Source organism: Helianthus annuus, chromosome 5, assembly GCF_002127325.2.
Source record: "Helianthus annuus cultivar XRQ/B chromosome 5, HanXRQr2.0-SUNRISE, whole genome shotgun sequence".
Taxonomy (NCBI): domain Eukaryota; kingdom Viridiplantae; phylum Streptophyta; class Magnoliopsida; order Asterales; family Asteraceae; genus Helianthus; species Helianthus annuus.
The window spans coordinates 93,945,343-93,970,145 of NC_035437.2; the positions used below are offsets into that span (position 1 = coordinate 93,945,343).

The window sequence follows — 24,803 nt, forward strand, 5'->3', positions numbered from 1 at the left end:
AGAGGTAATCAATAGGTTTTTCGTCGCCCTTCATAGTAATGCGTAGAAGCTGACTTTTGAGAGTAAATTCGTGAGAAACAGTGACTGGCGCATAAGCCCATTCCAGAGATAACCAGACTTCTTTAGATGTTTTCCCTTGAATGTGTTGGTACGAATCTTCAGACACGGTGGAAATAATCAGCGTGCGGATGTCAGCATCGTTTGAAAGCCAGGGCTTTAAGCTGGGGTTATCGGTTGTTGCACCTTCAACAGTAACTTTTTGTTCTGGACATGGAATCGTTCCATCAACATAGCCGAAGAGATTATGCGAGGTTAAGAAGGATTCGATCATAGATCTCCAATAGCCATAATTAGTGGGCTTGAGAGTAAAAGCGAATTTGTGAGAATTATGGTAGTCTTTTCTTGGTTTGAGAATACAAGTATTGCTGCCATTGAATCAGATTATTGGCCGGAAGTTGCGTCGGCAGGGGCTGTTAGGCGGCAGAAGCTGGTTGACGGCAGTAGGGTTTTAGGGCAGAAGCTGGTTACGGCAGAAATTTTTGGAGCTGATTTGGCTCTGATACCAAATCAGTTTATGAAAAAGTAATCGGTATTATTGAATTATGACAGAAGATTACAACCAAATATATAGAGAACCTAAATACACTCAGATACCCTATACAATCTATAAAACATCAATAATAAACTTAACATAGCTGACATAGTCTAATAAAGCAACATTCAGCGTTGGACCATTTCTCTATTCTCGCTGCCCCGGTGAAGATTTGGAGGTGATCCTCCGGATCTTCCGTTCCATCGTATGTCTGTATGTGAGAAAGCATTTTGATCCTGGTTTAGAAATCGTAATCAGCGATTTGCTGAGAAAAACAGAACAAATTGCTCGGTTTGTATAGTTTGGCCAAATCTTCTTCTACTCTCGTACCCAGGTTGTTGTTAGCATTCCCTTGGGTGGCTAGCACCTGGTTGATGAAGTGCTGCCAAGGGAAGCTTGCCATTATTTGGGCCATCATTTGTGGCATGAAGTTGAAGGCTTTCCGGTGCAGCTGCATTGTTCACCCCATAGGAGCACTCATGACGGCACTTCGTGCCAAGGGAAGGACAGATATGGCCTGTTCCCATGTGGTAGTTGTGGGAGGTGGAAGGCTTGCAATTTGAGATTGTAACAACTGATCCAAAGTTAACTCGTGTCCCAATGGTGCACCGGTTGCCGCCGGCTGAGAAGAAAATAAAGGAAAAAATGTTGGATCTGGCCTTGTAAATGTATATGGACTGGGATTCGGAGGAGGATGGCTAGGACCAGCTTCATTTCTGGATGTGGCAGGCTGCGAGCTTGTGAAAGGAAGAACAGGTGGCCCTGGTGACAATGACGGTTCTGTTTCATCATAGTCTAGCCTGATTCTTACCTCTTTATCCCTTTCCCTATTCACGTAATGGTTAAGGAGAGACCTTAACTGTAGGAAATTGTTCGTGACCCCCTCCGGTGTGAGGTCGATGCGTGTGGGAGTGTTTGTTGCACCGACATTAGGAGATGGGACTCCCGAACGAGACGGGGTCGGTGTCTGAAAGGAGAGGAACTCGGGGTATGTGGCTCCTGTTGGAGTGCTTCCGGGAGTCGAAAACGAAGTAGGCATGACCACAGGAGTTTGGCTAGTGCTAGGAGTAGAGGCACGTGGAATTTGGTTTACCTCTCCCGGGGATTCCCCTTCAGACATGATGATTTCAGAGAAAATGGGGGTACACTACTAGTCTTTTGAGAAAAATAAGCGGCGTAGCCCCACGGTGGGCGCCATATTGTTGTTACAACAAATACGAGACCAAGGGTAGTGGACTGACTGGTTAGGCAAAAGGCTCGAAGGGTTCCGGTTTGCCTAACGTAGGTCGTGGGGTCCCCCACGTTTGCTAGACATAGGAGGAGGTTCACTAGTTTTGTTGTTGTTCACTTGAAATCCTTGACTGGAATAGATTCAGCCTCGGACGTTGTTGTTAGCGAAGTTATAATAGTTGAAGTGAAGAAGAGAAGCATGCATGAAGCAAGTTCTCGAGGGAGAAGAAGAAAGATCAGAGATCAAGAATGATCTTAGCTAATCTCCTGCCTGAATGACAAGGGCTGTCATTTATAGAGGAAAGTTCTTCCCAAAGGGGAAACCTTTAACTAGTGAAACTCAGCTGTAGTAGGGTACTTAGCCATTTAGGGGTTGAAGGCTTCAAACCTGCGGGTAAAAGGATGTTTCCTTTGCACTTGCCACTTTTGCGGCTGAGAGGAGAGTTGGTGGGTTACTAGTGATGTGACTGATTACTGTGCTTGTTCTTTTTGCTATTTACCATAACTCGCGGGTTTTGAACCTTTTAACCTTTTGAGTTGTTATGTGTTTTAGTCATTCATATTATTGAGGCTTGAGCTACCCCCGTCATCATTGAACAAAGGGTCTGTTGTCTATATGAGGCATGAAAGTTATGTGTCAGGTGTTCCTGAACCGGTGAATATGTTGTGTTTGAGTAAGAGTTAAAACCAGCTACTTAAAATATTTATCTATAAAAATATGTATATACATAAAACTTGAGGGATGGGCACCAATAAAAAATATTTCCATCACATGGGGTCACGCTCAAAAGGGGAGGAGGGTACGTTTAAACACCCAACATAAATCAAGTTTGTTGACATACACAACACATTTGATCCATAGTACATACCATGACCAAACGTAACCACTGATATTCCCACCATCCTATAACTAAATTAACTACGCATTAATATAATACTTAATCTTCATAATAGTAAATTTAACATTTAACAATTTAAAATCCAATACATTAATACACATTTCTATAACTATATGTTTTTGGGAAGCGTATGACTCATGAACTCGTGGCACAACATAAAATCATTAAATCATCAAACATGAATGTAACATGTCACCAATGCACAAGATTCTTGAGGTAGATAGACACTTTTGATGTCTGAACATGTTATCAGCATCTACACAGAAAATTACATAAAAATCTTGCATATACAAAACTACTCTAATCTTTTATAAAATCGCCTCAATTATCTGAGCTATAATCACTGTTAGAGTCATCGGGTAGCAAAGGAACAGCAGCACAACAGAACACCTCTTTATCCTTAAGTAGAAGACAGCTACCATTAAAATCCCACTTTAGATCCATCACGGAGAATTGTGGTAGTGGAACATTTACACAGTAAGCACCAGATGGGGTCCACATGTACACGTGGGAGGTCCCGGTGCACAAAACTAGTCTAGTGCATGTTGGGTCCCATGCTGCGGCGCGAATCGGGTCTTTCTGTATCAAAATGGCAGCGAGCTCAAGAAGGTTCATGTCCCAAATCCATAAGACGGTTGGCATGCTGTCGTTGCGAGTGCAGATGTATTGGTTGTCCTTGCTCCATGACATTATACCTGCAGTTTGGTTAAACTGAAGTTATAATGCACGTTGAAAGTCCCAGCAAAAACCACATACATGTTTTCTAGAGGTAGCAAGACACGAAGTCAATGCAAAACTAATCAGGTTTTGAGTTGGCATGTCTAACCGTTCAATAGAAAGATCGTGAGGTCATGTTCATGTATAATAGAAAACCCGTTTAGTTAAAAAAATGTCCAGGTCCAGATTTAATAGAAAACTCGTTTAATTAAAAATGTCATGTTCAGGTAGACCTGTTTACCCCTTTAAGTATGTATACATGTTGAGACTCGTCAACCTGTTTCATAAAAGAATAAAAATAAAATAAAAAGAATATATATTGTGTGACGTCAACCTACCAATCCGCTTACAACCATTTATGACACCTTTTACAACACGCCAACTCATTTATGACCCATTTACAACTTGATTAAAACCCGCTAACCTGTTTACAACCCCCAAACCGTTTGACTCATTTTGATAAATGGGCTACACGGATCATGTTCGACATCACGATTTTAAGTGTACCCGGGTTAGGCTTGATGTCTTCGACACAAATAGATAGGCCAATTTAGTTTGAAAAATAGGCCTAGGCGCAAGAGCACCATGAAGTTGCAACGATGACAAAGGGCAGATAGGCCAATTTAGTTTGAAATTTTATCATAAATAATAAACGCTGACTGCTGAGATTTCCGCAGTCATCCAAGAAGGGTAAATGTTGCGTTTTCATGGAATTATGGGATAAGCAGAGTAGTTTCCTTTTTCGAAGAACTTCATATACTTTTTATGAGCATTCTACTACGTAAATCACATAGATATTCTACTTAAAACCTATTTAATGAGTGACAGGTGCGTTCACTGCTTTCGTTTTTAGATTTTTCTTCAGATGATTCTATAAACAATTTTTAGGAGAAACGGGAGAACGTGAAGAATAAGTCATGCTTACCGATTCCTTGCTTAGGGTTTGGCTTGTCAGTAGGAGGCTTTTGGAAAGGCAAGGTAATGGGCAATTCCATAACATCATATCTAACATCTATAAATGGTGGACCATATTCTGCAAAGAGAAATGTAAACAATAAAAACAATGGAACCGTTATTGAAGAAAAAATCGCAACAAGGCCAAGTATTATAATAAAGATACAAAAAGGTGACAAGATAATGAATTAAGTGAACGCACACGACGAGTCTTAAGCATAATTTGTAGGTTTTTATAAAGAATATTTTAACTTGTGAGGCAACTATAAAGAATATTTTAACTTGTAGAGTTTTATAGCCATATGTTAGCAACACGCACTGACGAACGCATGAAATGAAAACACTATGGGTGGATATTTATACCCATTCTCAGGAACGGGCATTGTCCATAGTTGTCGATAGCAAATAGCGACAAGGCACCTATAGTCTACGTAGCGAATAGCGACGGCTATTTTGTAAATAGCGATTACACTAGAAAAAGAATTTTGAAACTTTTTATATGTACATTACATCAAAATACCCTTGTATATATGCTATTTTACATGTATATTTAACAAAAGCCTATAAATCCAGCTATTTTGTAGCTATGTCTAATTGCTATTTACATAAAAAAAAACAGTCGCTATCTTCGCTATTTATCGCTATGACCCATATAGCGACACTACGTCGCATGCTACATAGCGCGCTATAGCGGTCGCTATAGCCGCTAGTAACAAGTAACAACTATGGCATTGTCGTACCTTAAAAGTATATTTTTAATGTATACAACTTCCTAAATCATTTTATTCGTAGATTAAGGGTATTATTGTTAATATACTTTTTGTAGTCATAACTAAAGAGTTACTTACAAAAATAAAGATAAAACAGACAAAACAAGCAGTCACCGGTCAATCCAACGGGACCCATTTGACTTGTAATAAAAAATGACATGTTTCAACCTGAACCCATGTTGAAACGGTACCCAACCCACACATCTTGCCACTTCTATAAATTACCATAAGGCCAAGAGCGTAAAATCTGATATAAGTATCCAAGACAGCTGAAAAAAGTTCCAAGTTCGGTAGGTTTTTGTTTTGTTCTTATCCATAACTGTTTTGAAATCAATTAGTATTCATGTCATGGTTGTTAAAAGCCATCGCTCTTGCGCCTAGGCCCATTTTTCAGGTGAGGCGAGGCAGTTGCGCCTTAAGTCGAGGAAATTGCGCTTTAATTCTCCAAGTGATGGTTCAGGTGCACATTCCCGCGAAATTCCTAGATTCCGGAGAGTTTCCGGCCAAATTTTCTAAATTCCGGCAAGATTCTAGCCAGATCCGTACTTTTATCCAAGGAAAACTACTTTTCTACAATAATACACTAATATTTTAGAACTTTTGATACTAAATAAATGATACAAAGTGTCATATAATAGATTTTGTTTATATTATTTAAAGAATAGTATTCCTTTTCTAATACATAATATATTTTTAATTTTTTTTCATTATGCGCTTTATTTTTCTCAGGCCCTTGCTTCTTTTTCGCTTTGCGCCTATGCCCAAGGCGAGGCCTATGCGCCTTGAGCGCGCCTAGCGCCTTTAATAACTATGATTCATGTGTTAAAAATGGCATTAATGGGATTACGGTAACTCACAAGTCACAATCGTTGCCAAAAAAAAAAAAAGCAGATAACACTCAATCATGCTGATATCATCAAGTATGGCCATTAAACGATCAAGAATGAAACAGGCAGATACTGAACAGAGAAAGAGAGGTGTTGCATTGAAAATGTTTACCAGAATTTTGTTGTGTAAAATCATCTGATAAAGACAAGTCAGACATATCAAGCTGTAAGGGCTCATCAACCTCCTGAAATACCAAAAATAAAGATTGAAGTAACTCAAGAAATCATAATATATCTTTAATAAATCCACCTCTACCGCTCGGTTTTGGCAAATCTTGAAAGCCAGATAGTTATGTACCTTAAAAACAGCAGCAGAACAAGGAGCTCTTAGAGTTGATAGATGCATAAATTCTGCAAATACTTTCCAGGTTAAGTGATTTAGAACTCTTAACATCTGATCATAACTACCAACTGCTAAAGACTGGCCATTAGGAGACCAAGAAACACTTTTTACACCCAATCCACTTTCATATGCTTGATATTTTGATAGACACCGTCCATCCAACGAGTATATCAGAACCTACACGCAATAAGGCAGGTAACTGTTATCTAAATACAACAGCATACACTTTATAAGGATAAATTTTGGGCATGCATATAAGCGTTTTCTACAATAAAGAGAAAAGAACAAGTCAGTTTGGCACTGGAATTTTCTTGACTACTATGTTTTTTGGTTTGTTATTTTGTAGGAGTGGAAAAATGGGAGAAAATGTATATGTCAAAATGGGTGATTTCTTTTGGCATGGGTTGAAACGGGTCAAGACTTAAGAGTCAAGGCGGGCTAACCTAGATGGTGCGAAAAAAAAATAATAATTCTTTTTAAATTAGTAGTGTGTCAAATATGTATCCAAAGTAATAGCATTTCAACAATAATCCAATTTATTTATATGATGTGACATAGGAGGTTTTATGTATTAAAATACAATGTGGGCTACTTCCTACACGTTTGGCTGATTTACTTTTGAAGTAACTTAGTATTTTACCCTTTTGACCCGTTAGAGATAACATCCACGTCCACCTCAACTATTAAGTAACAGAAGTATTAGAGAAGAGAGAACTGTAAATGCAAACCTTATATTCAAGAGGGGAGTCCCATATAACAATCGCAGTATCATCTGGTGACCATTCAACATCAGCAAGATCTAATGTATCGACAGCAAAAACACCCATGATTTCCCATGATTGGCAAGATATTAGGTTTATATAATCTTTGCAATCACGCCTTGTGCATATTGCCGCAAAACTCCCATCTTTCGTGAAAGACACCCCTTTAGAAGCATGTTTTGGCCACTGCACATGTATACATGCAGTGTTTAAAAGTGACCAAACGGTGAGCCGTAACTGGAACTCTGATGTGGTGAGTATGTGGCGACTGTCTGGGCTCCACCTGGCGTAAGCAATCCCGGCTGGACCTTCATCTATTTTGCATGTCCATTCAGGTTGTGCTAATGACCATGCTTGTATCATGGGCTTCTTGTAAAGTCCACATAGTATGTATTCGGAATCTTGGGCCCACTCGATATAGCTTATTTTATCCATACAAGAAAACAATTGTACAACCTAGATGAATGTCGTCAAATCATGTGTTAAGTTACAATAAAAGCCGCTCTTGGTCAGTGGGTTGATCATAAAACATAAGGAGAATAAGCTTCATTTTCTGAATTTGGACATTTATCATTCTACGAGGAAAATGCATACATATACACAGACTCATAATCATCTATATATAACTACACTATAGCAAATAACAAACTTCACAAAAGCTTAAATACAGCATAGGGGCATGTTCTTTCATAGCCAATAGTATGTTAAAACTGGGAGAACCGCATAAGCGCGTTGCACGCATACCTATCGCTTCAATCAAAAAGTAAATTTGAAAAGAAATATGATTTACTTATCTCTCCCTACTCTTTCTTTGATTATAACTTCCCTCTCCTAATTTTCTTTTAATAAATAATATTAAAATGTGCATGTAGAGTGTGTGCATATATGCATAAAGCATAGTTATTAAAGCGAGCGCCGATGTGCGCCTAGGCGCAAATAAAGCCCCGGGCCCAACAAATCGCCCTGAGTGCGCCTCGCACCTTTAATAACTATGGTTCATGTCATAGTTATTAAAGCGAGCGCCCAGGCGCACCTAGGCGCAAATAAAGCCCCGGGCCCAACAAATCGCCCTGAGTGCGCCCCTTTAATAACTACGGCATAAAGAGTTAAGACATACAAATATCAATACCATATTTTTTTTTTAAATAAACGTGATACATATTAACATCTGTATGCATTCTAGTTAACTTGTATGATAATTACTAAAAGGGTTAACGCAATTCTCCGCTTCTCAACATCCTATTGGTTCTACGTGACACCCTCCTACAAACCTAATTTACGTAAGGCTATGCAAATCTACAATATGCTCCTGGATTTTGGTACTCAAAGGTGCATACAATTTTCTGTTTCAGTTCTAAATTTCTTTTAGAAAACTGCAACTCAATACATTCCTAAATGAAAAGACCCTGTATACAACAAAACACCTAGCAAATGCACTTCCTAAATCTAAAAAAACTACACAACTTAACCACATACTAACCCATCAAACAAATATACCCAAAAGAAACTCAAAGATCTCAAACAATTACCTTAAAAGACAAAACATCTCGAATGACAAGGCGATAATCCACAGCAACAGCAAGGTAGCGAGCATTTGGAGAGAAACAACAGGGGCCAGTCTGCTTAAAAGATTCTGTAAATTCCATCAGAGAGTATTTTATCAGGAAAAAACGGTTTTGAGGTATTGAGGACTCAAATTGTGCATTAGGGTTGGATTTAGCACTAGAAATTGATTTATGTGTGAAATGTGAAGGGGATTTGGAGAGATTAGTAGTAGATCTGGTGTGAGGTGGTGGGTGAAAGTTATGGTGAGGTGAGTTTCAAATTTGAAATGATTGTGTCAAGGAGAGGTTATCGGAAAGAATGTTTTGACTTCAACAGTCAAACGTATAAAAGTAACCATTGTCAGGCTATGTGTTATATAGCCTCGCATTTTTATCAGACCATTGGGTATGGGGTTCGGCAAGGGTCCCCTTAGCCCCGTCGCACACCGGCCCCCTTAGGGGCATCGCGTCACTTGCGTCGGAATCCAGACGGAGGAGACGAGGCACATGTGGGTTTTTTTATTATTTTTTTTATTAAAGCGGTGGGCCCCTTTCATTGTTTCTCTCTCTTCTTGAATATATATTATTTTTTTTATTAAAGTGGGTAGTTCCCACACCCTTGGGTAGTCCCCAAGAGAATGCTCCTCCTCCCGTGATTACGTGACGCCTACGTGGCGGGTAGTCTCCAAAGAGACTATCCTCCCCATACCCACCGGTCTCACTGCACCTTATTGATATGGATCTGTTTGCAAACTTCTTTAGTGCTAAACGAGTAATAGCTTTGAATCAGTAAAAGGTTTGAACCATTAAGAGCTAATATAATGGTTAACCATTTAAAGGCAAATGTCTTACCAATTCAGATTAAAGATATTAACCATTCCGCCTCAGTATAATGCTTAATCATTCAGAGGCAAATGTCTGAATTATTCAGATATCTGCTCGCAAAACAAATAGTGCTGAAACCAGTAAGAGAGGTCTGAACCCTTAAGAGCTCCATTAAGAGCTAAACAAACAGCCTCTTAGGGGACTCCGAGCACCAGCGGTAACCAAAGCGGGTGTCACACCCCAACCGATGGCGGAATCATCGGGATGTGGCATGATGCGAATAGGTTGCTCGAAAGAATGCATAACGACTATTTATGACAATATTTAATAAGGTACAATTTCCAATACAATCAAACAAATATCCTCACAAAACCGAAACGAAATTCAGTAGTTTCTCAAGCAACAAAACAAGACGTAACAAAGCTTATAATTAAATTTAGGTGGGTTTCTAGTAATCCTAGACCATTTCCAACAGTAATCCATCAACCTGTCATATACGTTAAAATAAAGATCAATACAATAATGTAAAGGTGAGTACACAAGTGTAGCATAAGTATAGTAATAAAGCGTATACGCATAACCATCATGTAACACGTAAAGAGGCGAATCAAGTAAGCTATCGACAATGATACAGGCTAACCAACATGACTGTGTGGTAGAGTATGCGCGATACGTGTTTACCATAGTGAGCACGCACGTAAAGTTAGTAAGAAATCCTTAACAACCCCTGAGTAAACAGGTGCTGAGTCCAAACTATAGTACTATCGTTGCTAAGGGTGGTAGGGCAAGTCATCATTGTGTAAACATAGCAAACAACCATTCAGCAATTCACGTATAACATGCGAGAGCGGATAGCGTTCTTTAAAAGAGTTTAAGCATTGTGTGCGTCGTGTTTTGATAGAGAACGTATGTAACAGCCAAAAAATGTGTTAAGCAAAAAGGGTCGAGCATACTCACAGTGCGTGCTTAACAGTTAAACAAGGTCTAGAAAGGAGTGGAGGGAGCGTCGGATCAGCCTGCGTACGGGAACAGAAGTGCATAAGTCTTCCAAAGTGCTGAAACGGTCAAGTTGGAGTGTCGAGTGGAAAACAGATTCTTCGTACGAAGGGCCGCCTCGTACGAAGGTGGTGCCTTCGTACGAAAGTTGCTTGTTCCCGTGTCCAAAATCGAGTGTTCTTCGCGTCTTTCTTCGGGAAATCGAGTGTTCATCCATCCAGCCTTAAGCTACTGATTAAACTTAGAGCCGGAGAGGTCTTTTGAGCGATTTAGTCACCGGTGGGAAAATGGGTTGGTTTGTACGAAGGGTGTGCCTTCGTATGAGGGGGTGCCTTCGTACAAGCCAGTCCCGTTTGTACAGGTGGCTGTTTTTGCGTCTTCATGCGTTCGGAACCGTGTTTTCGCCTGAATCGGATGTGTTTTCGAGTCCTTTTCATGACGGTTTCGACACCGCTTTGTCCCACTATCCAATGAACGAAACATATGTCGGCTTTGGTCCATTTTAGTGTAAAAATCGAGTTTAAAACAGTTTTCCTTGGATTAAACACTTGGTGAGTGCGAAATCATTAGATTTCTATCTTGGGAAGCCAAAGCTAAGCCCAATACACCCATTAGGTGCAGATCCGTAGCAAAAATCAGAAGTTTTGATGAAAAAGATGAAGGTTTTCGTAAATAGAGAAGTTTTAGATGAAATCGGAGATAAACTCGTGAAAAGTCGTTGTGATACTTGTAAAAATAATGATTCTTACTTGGGATGCAGAGAGAAGGCAGGTGGGGAGTGTTCTTGTGCGAGTGGCAGCAAGTTGTGAATGAGGGAGTAATCTGGGTATTTATAGAGAGGAGAGATTTGGTGCAGATTGGGTTCTGTACGAAGGGTGCCTTCATACGAAGCCGGTGTCTTCGTACGAAGGGGCCTGTTTTGTGCGAGTGGCTCCCGTTTCGCGTGTCAGATATTCATTTGGTGTGTTTGGTTGTGTTAGTTAGTTCGAGTACTTTAAGTGTTTTAGCGAGGTAATTAAGTGTTGTGTTGCATTGCGTTGCGTTCTAGCGTGATAGATCGAGTTGCGCGAGTGTGTGTTTGAGCGTTTTAAGCGAGTATCAAACACATATAACATATTTAACATTTAAACACACAAATAATATAAATAAATCTGTGTTTTGAGTTCTCTTTGAGTTTTCATTGTGGTGAGCGTTTAAACGCGATAAATAGGCGATATAAAATGCGTTTTAAAAATGTAGTTAACCCTTGGTAATCAAATCTCGGAGTACAAGCGTTTACGAATGAAACAACGATAAAAATAGGAACAACCGAAAGTCGGGTTGTTACAGCTCCCCTACTTTAGGGAATTTCGTCCCAAAATTAAGTAGTAGACGTGACAAAGAGTTGTGGATATTTAGCTTTCATATCACTTTCTAGTTCCCAAGTGAACTCAGCGCCGCGTTTGCCTTCCCATCTAACCTTCACTATGGGAATATGACTACGTCGAAGTTTCTTGGTTTCTCGATCCTTGATTTCTACTGGCTTTTCTTCAGCTAGACACTTCTTGAGGTTTGAGACGTGGAAAGTCGGATGTACGTTGTTGAGTTCAACCGGTAATTCGAGTCGGTAGGCCACTTTACCAATTCTTTCCAAAATCTTAAAGGGCCCATGTAACATGGCGCGAGTTTCCATTTCTTGCCGAATCGGATGACCCCTTTCCAAGGTGAAACCTTTAGGAGGACGTGATCTCCAACTTCGAACTCTAGGGGCTTGCGTCGTTTATCGACTTAGCTCTTTTGACGACTCCGAGCTTTCAGGAGATTGTCTCTTATTTGGAGAATCTTGTCTGTCATTTCTTGTATTAACTCGGGATCGGTGATCTGTGCGTCTCCGATCTCGTGCCAAACAATAGGCGATCGACATTTTCTACCGTATAGTGCCTCAAAGGGTGCCATTTGTATACTAGTGTGATAACTGTTATTGTATGAAAATTCTATTAAGGGTAAATACAAATCCCAATTACCACCAAAATCTATAATGCACGAACGAATCATGTCTTCGAGGGTGCGGATCGTGCGCTCGGTCTGACCGTCGGTCTGGGGATGGAATGTGGTACTGAGGTTGAGAGTCGTACCGAGAGTGGATTAGAATGTCTCCTAGAGATGTGAGGTAAAACGACCATCGCGGTCAGAGATGATGTCACGAGGCGTCCCGTGTCAACAAATGACTTCATCGGTATAGATTCGTGCTAAGCATTTGACCTTAAAGTCTTCTCGTATCGGAATGAAATGAGCAAATTTCGTAAGACGATCAACAATAACCCAAATTCTATCATGACCAGAAGGCGTGCGGGGGAGTTTTGTAATAAAATCCATGGCTATACTTTCCGATTTCCACATTGGGATTTCGGGTTGTTCGAGTAAACAAGAGGATTGTTGATGTTCGGCCTTAACCTTCGAGCAAGTTAGCCATTTCGAAACATACAGAGCGATATCCTTTTTCAAGCCCGGACACCAATACCTAGAACAGAGGTCCTGGTACATCTTGTCGACACCGGGGTGAATGGAGTATCAAGATTTGTGAGCTTCAATCATCAATATCTCTCGGAGGTTATTGCGATTAGGAATCCAAATACGGTCAAGATGGTGAAAGATACCATTCGATTTATTCACTAATTGAGTTTCGGCACCACGCTTCATTTCTTCTTTCAAGGTATTCTCAAGGAAGCATGCGTGCTGCGCGTCGCGAATTAGGGCTTTGAGATCATTCCGGACCTGAACATTATGAATACTATGCACATAGCTTCGTCGACTGAGGGCATCGGCTACGACGTTTGCCTTGCCGGGATGGTAGCATATCTCGCAATCATAGTCATTGAGAAGTTCAACCCATCTGCGTTGGCGCATGTTTAGTTCTTTTTGGTTCAAGATATGTTGTAACCTCTTATAGTCGGTGAAGACCGTACACTTTGTACCATAAAGGTAGTGTCGCCATATCTTTAACGCAAAAACAACTTCACCGAGCTCGAGGTCGTGGGTAGTGTAGTTTTTCTTGTGGGTCTTGAGTTGTCGAGACGCATACGCGATAACATTGTCTCGTTGCATAAGAACACAACCAAGACCTAGGTTAGAGGCATCGCAATAAGCAACGAAATCGTCGTTTCCATCGGGAAGTGCGAGGACATGAGCATTACAAAGCATACGCTTGAGAGTTTGAAAGGAGTCCTCTTGTTCAGAACCCCAAACAAAAGGTTTTTCCTTATGAGTTATAGCGGTAAGAGGCACGACAATTTTAGAAAAGTCGGCGATGAATCGACGGTAATAACCCGCCAATCCGAGAAATGAACGGATTTCAGATGGAGTCTTTGGCGTTATCCAACTCTTTACAGCCTCTATCTTCGCTGGATCGACGTGAATTCCTTGACTGTTGATGTGACCGAGGAATTGAACTTCCTTGAGCCAAAATTCACACTTGGAGAACTTGGCGTAGAGGCAATTTCCTTGAAGAAGTTCGAGGACTAAACGAAGATGTTGCACGTGTTTCGCTCTCGACTTCGAGTAGATAAGAATATCATCGATAAACATGATGACGAAACGATCCAAAAAGGCTTTGCACACACGGTTCATCAAATCCATGAAGAACGCTCGATGAAGAAGTTCATAACCGATCTCGATGTGGTTCCAAGTATCATGAAACCCATCCAGATATTTTGTGATAACACAGGTGCTATTGCTCAAGCCAAGGAGCCTAGATCACATCACAAAGCCAAGCACATTTTGAGAAAGTTCCACTACTTACGTGAGATTGTGGAACGTGGAGACATTGTTATAACCAAAATTGACACAGAACAAAACTTAGCTGACCTGTTTACTAAGCCAATGACTCATGAAAGACATGACCGTCACATGGACGCTATTGGGCTTAGATTAGCTAGTGATATGTTTTGATTTAGTATTTGGATGTACGGACATCAAACAGTTGTACTCTTGCATTCATTTTGATTTACTAGTTAAATGCAATTCTTGAATCCTACAACTGTGTTCGAATATGATACGTTTAATCCATAAATCTTGTATTCTAAATTATCCATAGTCGGTCAGACTCGTGGGAACGACTCTATATTAAGACTATTCTGATTTTGGACTCAAGGAGTTGACTTCCAAATTCACAGGCCTCATTGTGAATGACGCTGGATGTAACTCGCATCAAATCATCTTCATGGATCTTAGTCATAAGATGTTTTTGATTTAGGCATGCTCATTTTGTATCCTCTGACCCGAGATACATACTAGAACTTTCGTTTACTAAAGACTATTCTTTGATCAGTGTCAACCGCTGTCGTGTAACTGCCAGTCATAAAGGCATTGGTTGGGAGTAGCTCTGAAGTTCAGTGGGAGTTGTATGTAGTCAAGATGGAATTCTATACTCTTACATTATATGTAACAGCTAGATGTCGGGGCGCCCTCGTTGATTCAAACTGGTGAAGTGTAAGGCCTTACCCAAACTTACTGTGTGTTTGATTGGACCACTTTGATTCTTGAACGACAATGATAATGAGTGAACGCCATATGAGATTGAATTTGATCCATGTCTCATTGTTCAATTGATGTCTTTTACAGAAAGGATAGATGATAATGATTGCCATAAGTCTATTGTCTTTAAGTAACAAGCCGTTGCTAAAGGGAAGATACCTTGGTTAGTGACTTTAAAGTGCCATGTCCTATTGGGGGCAGCTATGTGTAGCTAGAGCACCACTGGTAGTCTGTGTTGAGATCTTATCAGAGACCGTTCAAGTGGGAGCTGTTGGATATTTATGTCCGGATCGATAAGTCAACGCTGCCGACCGGGTCTTGACCACCGTGGGCAACGAACTAAAATCCACTTAACTAATTTAACTGGTAATTACGAACGATACGCGGGTATTAAACTGAGAGACGGGTACATGGACCGGGTGAGACAAGAACACTCCTCTCGCCACTTGTCATGCATGCATCCGTGCTACGCCACTTGTCGCGCATGCACTCTTGCATCGCCACTTGTCGGGCACCAAGAACCTTGGCCAATTGCATCACATGCACTATGCATGTCCGCCACTTGGCAAACATGCATAGACCTCCATCCACTATTTAAATGGGTACTTGGGTCTTGCATGAGCTTGTTGTTGCAAAAGGAAAAAAACACTCTCAAAAGAAAAGCCATAACCGGCCGCCAGCCACTGCCTCGCCGCCGCTCACCGCCGGCCGCTGCCACTACACCGCCGCCCGCCGCTACACGGGTTTACACTCGCATCTCGTTGGTTCGTATCACTAGAACTTGTTCGTTGAACCTCGGTGCATGGCACAACCGGTTATTTACTAACCGAAGGTATATCTAAACCCCCTATGGTTGGTGCTTTATTTGATGTTTGCATGTTGGTGATCTTGTTCCATTGCAAATACTGTTGGTATAACAGTGTTCATATTTAAATATTGCTACTTATGCTTCCGTTGCCTAAAATTATACATATATATTTTTAATAGTTAAAGTTTTTTAACTAACATATATGTATGTATACATTTTTGTCAAAGGTGTTTTGACTAATCTTTGTAGTAAATAAATATATACATATATATGAACCGGGTTCATTCAAAAAAAATTATACCACAGACGTCCTTCATGGTCACCCAAGATTTGAACTCATTCATCATGGTATCATGGTATGTGGTCCTTATCTAATCATTCATTATATCACCAGACACTTAAAAGTTGTATTGTGTAGTAATCATATATCATTTCGTTAATTTCGAGTGGACTTATATGTATTCATAATTCAGTTTTAGTGTGTATTCATATATTTACCATCGATTTTGATTGCTCTTCCTATCTTATCCAGCAATGTTGCCAGGTAGAGTTTCTAATATAATAAAACAAGGTTGTTGACATATTAACTTGTGTTTCATCTTTCATTTTTTGCTTTCATCTTGGTTTATCTTCATCATTATATGTATTCATACCAAACAGACAATCATGACAAATGTGATTAAAACTTTGAACATGTTGGGACTTGACAAGCGAATTGGAGCAAGGTTTGAAAAATTGAAGCTTTTTTGATCTATTTTGCTACAATATTCTGAATTACGTAACCATTGTTCCTTTACCTGCATAACTATGTTGACTTCAACTTCTCCCTCTTGTGCGTCCTCAGGATGAGAGCTACTTGGGAAATGCCAACCCTATTGGTTTTGCTCTCTGACCACTTATTTTCTTTGTGTGAACTGCAGGAATTAGGAGTTGTTGATGTGCGTTAGGTGTAATATTATTTTGATGTATATTTAAGCCCTTTTTACACTTTTAGCCAAGTTTTAAATTTATAAAACACGATATTCACTAACACTAAACACACATATGGGCAAGTGCACCCATCGTGGACGTAGTATAGTGTTGGTAAGATACCGAGGTCGTCCAAGGACACAAGAGCTTTTAATACCGGTTTATCCTCAACGTCTAATCAAATCAAAAAGGTTAGAAAATTGTTTTAAACTAAGAAAAATAAAAACTAACTAAATGCTGAAAATAAAATAAAATAAAAACAGATAGATAAGATGAATCACTTGGATCCGACACGTGTATTAGTATAACCTTTGATTATTTTTGCACTTTTACACTTGTTTAAGAGATTATCTTAGTTATTGTAGTAGGCCCCTCTTTTGAAGGCGACGTTACCCTCAACCCAGTAGTTTGAGTCAGCAAGGATACAATCCTAAAGGGTCGGATTATTGAAAGATAATGAATTAAGTTATTAATGCAAATTATGGTAGGCCCCGCTTCTGGCGGTGACGTTACCCTCGGCTAAGTAGTCTGAGTCAGCAGGGATACAGTCCTAAATAGCCGGGTTATAGTATTAATAGTAGTTAACTTATGAGGGGGTCAAAGAGTTTGGATCCCCGCCATCCAATACCTATGGGCATTGAAGGAGATCCTACTAAATTTGACCCAGGTCCCAAGCAGGACCTCTAAACGCTGAACAAGGGCAAGACCTTTACCAAACCGTTCCCTTAACCCCCGACCAGGTAGCCAACATACCTCCATATAGACCGTGGAGATATGAATGGTGAAAATCTTTTATTTTATATAGACAGTAAAATAACGCCAAGACACCACGGACAAACGATAAGGAAAGATCACCTTCAACATAAGTAACTAGTTATTAAAGTCATTAATACAAAACCAAATAAAAAGTGCAAAAGATTAAAAATAAAAAGTATTATACTAAACACTTGTCTTCACCAAGTGATGTAAGAGACTTAGGCAAACATGGCCTTGATTGTCAAGAACTCTTACGATCAATCTTGGATCCCGAGACGACTCACACACTCTACGATGGACAATGGATGATGGTGGTGGATGATGGTGTTATGGTGGTGGTGGGTGGTGGATGAGGTGTGAGAGAGGTGGTGTGCCAAGGGATGAGAGAGAATGAAGCCAAGCTCCTCTATTTATAGGCTGAACAGAAGGCTGGACACGGCCCCGTGTCCGTTGGACACGGCCCCGTGCCCGCCTGACACTCTCTCTCCTCATTAATTGTAATTGCGAATTACAATTAATGCGCCTGCTGTACTTTCACCACGCCCCCGTGCTCGCTGGACACGGCCCCGTGGTGGGCAATGGAAGCTTCTACTGGTTTGTCTTTTCTGCTGCTTCCTGGGCACGCCCCCGTGTTCGCTGGACACGGGGCGTGTTCAGACTCTGTTTCTTCCTTTTTGCTTTGGGAGGTGCCGTTGAGGGTCCGGGCAGTCTACTTTTGTTCCTTTTCTTGTATTTGTGGTAGAATTAGTGGTCTTTTTGCTTCTTTTGTGATTTTGAGCTCATTTCATCCTGAAAATACAAAAGGAAGACAAAAACACTCTTTTTCCAACATTAGTACTAAAAAAGGGTTAGTTTTATGCCTTAATTGATGTGTTTTATATGTTGCATTTTACACACATCAAATACCCCCACACTTGAACTTTTGCTTGTCCTCAAGCAAAACTCTTTAAATGTGGCTTACACTCCCAAATGGAATAGGTAGAAGAGAAGTTTTTTAGCTTGTCCTAGAGTGTCGGGAATCCAAGTTTTTTGTAGGCTTTATTTTTATTTATTTACAATCCTATTCGTTATGATTTATTTTGAACTTTTCATAAGATAAATTACTTATTTGGGCATAGCATGCCTTATTAAAATTCCATTTATATACAAGTTCACATACCTCACGGGAGATCACTCAACACTCGGCCGAAGGTGTATATTTTAGTGAATCACTCGAGAGCGGCACGGAACTTACGTCTTTCCATAGGCTTGCCAAGCGATCAATCCTCCTCCTTTTTAACTTTTTACCTTCGTAAATATCAAGAGGACTTTTTGGGTGAAGGCTTGGGTTTAAAGGTGGGTGGTTGGTTAGTGGTTAGTAAAAAGGGCGAAAATCGTAACAAGTGTCGGTTTTCGTAAAATACCTTGTTTTTAGTGACCTTTTTTTTTTTTGAAGTATTTCTCCAAACAAGCTTTTGTAGCTTTTGTTTGTTTTTGACTTCATCATATAGTTTTTTTTTTTTTTTTTTTTTGATGTCACATGAAAGGGCAAGTTGACGAAAAACCGAGCTTGTTACTAAAATAAAGGAAAAAAATGAAAAAGGTTTTTGGTGGGTAAAAATGGTTTTTGGGGTAATGAAATGAAAGGTTTAGGCTCAAAGGGGTTTTCTAGGGGGATTTTGGGTAGGTAAAAAAAATGAAAAATAATGGTTTTGAAAAAAAAAATAGTTAGTCCTAATGCCTCCATCATTTACTTACTTGGGTTTAAGTTGGTAAGGACCGGGAATGTATCGTCGTGGCAAGTTCTAGATTTGTAAGGACCGAGCGGCTATTCACACAAGAAACGAAAAATGAGCATTTAATCTAAATATGTGTATTTTTATGCTCAATAAAGGCTCAAAACTCACTTTTGTGGGAATTGGTTTTTAATGTGACCAAGCATATATAATCGAATTTTAAACTAGACTTGTTATGCCGTTTCATAATTTTCTTATGTTGGTTCCTTTTTATCATGACGCGATCGGTTGTAAACTTGTAAAAATATAACCTTTTTAGAACTTGTTATTCCCAACTTAAACTAAGACAAGTAAATAAAAAAATTGAAAAAGTTTTTGAAAAAATTTGGGGTGTTTAGCGGTTCCAATAGAGTTTTATGTAAGGCTTGTGTTTAGGATTTTGCAAAATTTCAAGGTTTTAGCATCCCCCCACACTTAAATTACACATTGTCCTCAATGTGTCCAAAAATAATATTTTTGGTTGATTAGAATGCATAAAAGTATGTTAAAAAGCAAAGATTTTTGTTACTGGCATCCTGGACACGGCCCCGTGTTCACCGGGCACGGCCCCGTGGTCAAGTGCCAGTAACAAAATTTTCAGAATTGAAACAGAAGCCTGGACACGGGGGCGTGTCCGCTGAACACGGCCCGTGTCCAGTTACCTGAACTGGGTGATTTTTCTGCAGGGGCTCAGCACGGGGCCGTGTTGGTTGGGCACGGCCCGTGTTGAGCCTTCTGTGATGGAGATTTTTGTCGGGTTGCTCTGTTCTTCGTGCATGGTTCCATTTTCTCTCGTTCCCTTTTTCATCCATTACCACCATGAGTGTGTTTTATTCTGCAAAAATTAAAAGATTAAACTAAACTAAACTAAGGATAGATCCGCGGAATGCCTCCGTGGTGCGCCACGTTTATAAGGGTCCTTGGCTAGACCCGATTTCTGGTTATATATCTTCTGAGTGGAGTGCCTTGCTTCCCAAGTTACACCGTCGGAGAGCGGCATCCAAGCTTGAATCAATAACCTTCATGTAATTGACTGGGTCGTCGTCCTCTATTTTCTTCCCAACTCCGAACTTCACCTCATCGTCCCCATACCTCAAAGTCAGTGTCCCTTCATTCATGTCTACCACTGCTTGTGCTGTGGCAAGGAAGGGTCTCCCTAGGATAAGGGGGACCTCGGTGTCTTCCTCCATGTCGAGTATGACAAAGTCAACGGGATAAACAAATTTGCTTACCCTTACCAAGACATTCTCGATGACACCTTGTGGGAACTTGACTGATCGATCAGCGAGTTGTATGCTTATTTTTGTAGGGCTCGTGGTTCCCAAGCCAAGCCTTTTGAACATTGATGAGGGCATGAGGTTAATGCTAGCCCCTAAGTCGGCCAAGGCATTGCGAACGGGTGATTCCCCTATTGAACATGGAATCGTGAAACTTCCGGGATCGATTTTCTTTTGGGGTAGTTTATTGAGTACGAGGGCATAGCATTCTTCGCCTAAATTAACTAATTGCAAATTTTCAATTTTCTTTTTATGTGTAAGGAAGTCCCTCATAAATTTAGAGTATTTGGGCATTTGGGTTAGGACTTCGATAAAAGGAATATTGACATGCAATTGTTTTAACAAACTTTCGAATTTTGCGAATTGCTCATTGGTTTTTTGACGAATTAACCTACCGGGGTATGGAACTCGAGGAGCCTTGGTAGGTTCTGGTGATGGGGGAGAGTTCTTTTCCTGCAGATGTGTTGGCATTGTTTCTTCCGTTGGTGGAGGTACTTCTGCAGGCCCTACGGTACGGTTTCGTAGTGTGATGAGGTGAACTTGCGCCTTTGGGTTTGTTTCGGTATTGCTAGGTAATGCGCCTTGCGGTCTCTCGGAAAAATTTTGTGCTAGTTGATTTATTTGTTTTTCTATGTTTTGAATGCTAGCTTGTTGATTCCTAAAATTAGATTCTAATTGTAGAAATCTTTCCGAGTTTTTCTTATCAGTGTCGGAGACGAGGCGAGATATAGTATCTTCGAGCCTTTCTCGTCCACCTTGTTGTTGAGTGAAATTTTGTGACTCGTTTCTTGATTGCTGAAAGTTTGTTCGTTGGGTTTGTTGGTTACTACTATTGCTGGTTTCCCTCCAACCAAGGTTTGGGTGGTTTCGCCATCCTTGGTTGTAAGTTCCCGTTGGAGGACCCGACGGCCTAGGTCTATTATCAATGTAGTTTACCATTTCTTGTTGATCGTCCGTTTCTTTCATGCAACTCCAATTTTCATGTGACCCACCACACCCTTCACAAGCCATAACCGAGACTGTTTTTGTCATTTCTAATTTTTTTTTTGAAGAAAGGGCCTCGATTTGGGCTTGTAAAGAGGTGCTTTCGTCGACCTTATGGGCGCCCGGGGCGATAGACTTATTTCCCCGGGGAGTGTGCCATTGAAAATTGGTTTGAGCAATTTCCTCAATTTGATTATATATTTCGTGTGGGCGTCGATTACCTAAAAGTCCCCCGGAGCTAGAATCAAGTGTCTGCCTAGTGTGTGGCAACAATCCATTGTAGAAAGTGGATACTTGTTGCCATATTGCGAGGCCATGATGGGGACACTTGCGTAATAGCTCCTTGAACCTTTCCCATGTTTCATATAAGGATTCCCCGTCCTCTTGTGAGTATGTGTTAATTTCAGCCATTAATTTAGCAGTTTTAGAAGGAGGGAAATACTTATATAGAAACTTTTGGGCTAGTTCATCCCAGGTGTTTACCGATCCAGCTGGGAGGGTGTTGAGCCAAGCTTTCGCTCGGTCTTTTAGTGAGAACGGAAACATACGGAGGCGTATGGCGTCGTTTGATGCTCCATTGATCCGAAAGGTATCACATATTTCTAAGAAATTAGTTATATGTAGATGAGGATCCTCGTCCGCAAGCCCATGGAAGGTTGCGGAGTTTTGGAGCATTTGTATCAAATGCGGTCGAAGTTCGAAGTTATTGGCTTCGACATTCGGAGCATTGATAGCGGCGCCTAGATTACCTACGGTGGGCCGTAGATAATCCATAAGGGTACGTTGGTCCGCCATTGGGGGTGGATCACCCGAAACCTTCTCTTGGTTTTTGGCTTTTAACCTTTTTCTGAGAAAGCGTTCGGGTTCTTCTAGCGGTTCTTTTATGTCTTTATTGGAACTGGAGCTCATACACTACGTGAGGATGGTGTCGGGTTCCAAGTCCTGCAATAAAAACAAAAAAGAATGTCGGTCAGAAGGTTCACCACGGCCCCGTGTTGAGCGAACACGGCCCCGTGGTCGGAAATACAGTGATTGTTTTCCAGATCCCAGTTACTGGAAGTTGGACACGGCCCCGTGTTGCACCGGCACGGCCCCGTGGTCACCCTTCTGTAACTTGAAAAACAAAAACTGCCAGTAACTTTGCTGAGCACGGCCCGTGTCCGACCAGGCACGGCCCCGTGCAGAGCTCTGCAGAAGCTAAAAATCTAAGAAAAAATCCTAAAAAAATTAAAGAAAAATAAAAATATGATTAGGCCGTTGATTCCTAACTTTCTTAAAATCCTTGTGTCCCCGGCAACGGCGCCAAAAACTTGATGTGCGTTAGGTGTAATATTATTTTGATGTATATTTAAGCCCTTTTTACACTTTTAGCCAAGTTTTAAATTTATAAAACACGATATTCACTAACACTAAACACACATATGGGCAAGTGCACCCATCGTGGACGTAGTATAGTGTTGGTAAGATACCGAGGTCGTCCAAGGACACAAGAGCTTTTAATACCGGTTTATCCTCAACGTCTAATCAAATCAAAAAGGTTAGAAAATTGTTTTAAACTAAGAAAAATAAAAACTAACTAAATGCTGAAAATAAAATAAAATAAAAACAGATAGACAAGATGAATCACTTGGATCCGACACGTGTATTAGTATAACCTTTGATTATTTTTGCACTTTTGCACTTGTTTAAGAGATTATCTTAGTTATTGTAGTAGGCCCCTCTTTTGAAGGCGACGTTACCCTCAACCCAGTAGTTTGAGTCAGCAAGGATACAATCCTAAAGGGTCGGATTACTGAAAGATAATGAATTAAGTTATTAATGCAAATTATGGTAGGCCCCGCTTCTGGCGGTGACGTTACCCTCGGCTAAGTAGTCTGAGTCAGCAGGGATACAGTCCTAAATAGCCGGGTTATAGTATTAATAGTAGTTAACTTATGAGGGGGTCAAAGAGTTTGGATCCCCGCCATCCAATACCTATGGGCATTGAAGGAGATCCTACTAAATTTGACCCAGGTCCCAAGCAGGACCTCTAAACGCTGAACAAGGGCAAGACCTTTACCAAACCGTTCCCTTAACCCCCGACCAGGTAGCCAACATACCTCCATATAGACCGTGGAGATATGAATGGTGAAAATCTTTTATTTTATATAGACAGTAAAATAACGCCAAGACACCACGGACAAACGATAAGGAAAGATCACCTTCAACATAAGTAACTAGTTATTAAAGTCATTAATACAAAACCAAATAAAAAGTGCAAAAGATTAAAAATAAAAAGTATTATACTAAACACTTGTCTTCACCAAGTGATGTAAGAGACTTAGGCAAACATGGCCTTGATTGTCAATAACTCTTACGATCAATCTTGGATCCCGAGACGACTCACACACTCTACGATGGACAATGGATGATGGTGGTGGATGATGGTGTTATGGTGGTGGTGGGTGGTGGATGAGGTGTGAGAGAGGTGGTGTGCCAAGGGATGAGAGAGAATGAAGCCAAGCTCCTCTATTTATAGGCTGAACAGAAGGCTGGACACGGCCCCGTGCCCGCCTGACACTCTCTCTCCTTATTAATTGTAATTGCGAATTACAATTAATGCGCCTGCTGTACTTTACCACGCCCCCGTGCTCGCTGGACACGGCCCCGTGGTGGGCAATGGAAACTTCTACTGGTTTGTCTTTTCTGCTGCTTCCTGGGCACGCCCCCGTGTTCGCTGGACACGGGGCGTGTTCAGACTCTATTTCTTCCTTTTTGCTTTGGGAGGTGCCGTTGAGGGTCCGGGCAGTCTACTTTTGTTCCCTTTCTTGTATTTATGGTAGAATTAGTGGTCTTTTTGCTTCTTTTGTGATTTTGAGCTCATTTCATCCTGAAAATACAAAAGGAAGACAAAAACACTCTTTTTCCAACATTAGTACTAAAAAAGGGTTAGTTTTATGCCTTAATTGATGTGTTTTATATGTTGCATTTTACACACATCAGTTGTTATGATGAAGGAAATCAAGTAGCTGAGACATTGATGTTTGAGTGTTTGACTATCACAGGTACCAAAGAATAGGTGAATCGTGTCTTAATTGTTATAGACAAAAATATGATACATTCAATGTTGATTTTTTTGCACAAATAGGGGTTTGAATAAGGAAAGAGTGCCTTTAGGTGGGCTTGAAAAACCTTTTCAATTCTAGGTAGTTCGCTGTTTGAAACAGCAAACTTCTACCAACATTC

The 24,803-nt window shown here is 40.6% G+C and overlaps 2 protein-coding genes and 1 non-coding gene across 3 annotated transcripts; 1 reads left to right on the plus strand and 2 right to left on the minus strand.

The window, feature by feature from the left end:
* Nucleotides 1-1,052: 1,052 nt before the first annotated feature.
* Nucleotides 1,053-1,712, minus strand: LOC110942906 (extensin-like). Its single transcript, XM_022184669.1, has one exon. The coding sequence runs from the start codon at nucleotides 1,710-1,712 to the stop codon at nucleotides 1,053-1,055; it is 660 nt and encodes a 219-aa protein (XP_022040361.1).
* Nucleotides 1,713-2,864: 1,152 nt separating this feature from the next.
* Nucleotides 2,865-9,042, minus strand: LOC110940304 (WD repeat-containing protein WRAP73). Its single transcript, XM_022181849.2, has 6 exons — nucleotides 8,683-9,042; nucleotides 7,121-7,609; nucleotides 6,348-6,569; nucleotides 6,162-6,234; nucleotides 4,364-4,471; nucleotides 2,865-3,416 (listed from the first exon to the last, which is right to left on the minus strand). The coding sequence occupies exons 1-6, from the start codon at nucleotides 8,797-8,799 to the stop codon at nucleotides 3,043-3,045; spliced, it is 1,383 nt and encodes a 460-aa protein (XP_022037541.1). The 5' UTR covers nucleotides 8,800-9,042; the 3' UTR covers nucleotides 2,865-3,042.
* Nucleotides 9,043-21,888: 12,846 nt separating this feature from the next.
* Nucleotides 21,889-21,995, plus strand: LOC118492728. The gene has a single exon (XR_004894730.1). It is a non-coding gene; the product is annotated as a small nucleolar RNA R71 (small nucleolar RNA).
* Nucleotides 21,996-24,803: the final 2,808 nt, after the last annotated feature.

Coding starts and splice junctions, on each gene's coding strand:
- LOC110940304 (XM_022181849.2), bottom strand. CDS start 8,799: ATGGAATTTACAGAATCTTTTAAGCAGACTGGCCCCTGTTGTTTCTCT. Junction 7,610..8,682: donor GAGATGTTTTGTCTTTTAAG/GTAATTGTTTGA, acceptor ACATTCATCTAG/GTTGTACAATTGTTTTCTTG. Junction 6,235..6,347: donor GTTCTGCTGCTGTTTTTAAG/GTACATAACTAT, acceptor TTGGTATTTCAG/GAGGTTGATGAGCCCTTACA.
- LOC110942906 (XM_022184669.1), bottom strand. CDS start 1,712: ATGTCTGAAGGGGAATCCCCGGGAGAGGTAAACCAAATTCCACGTGCC.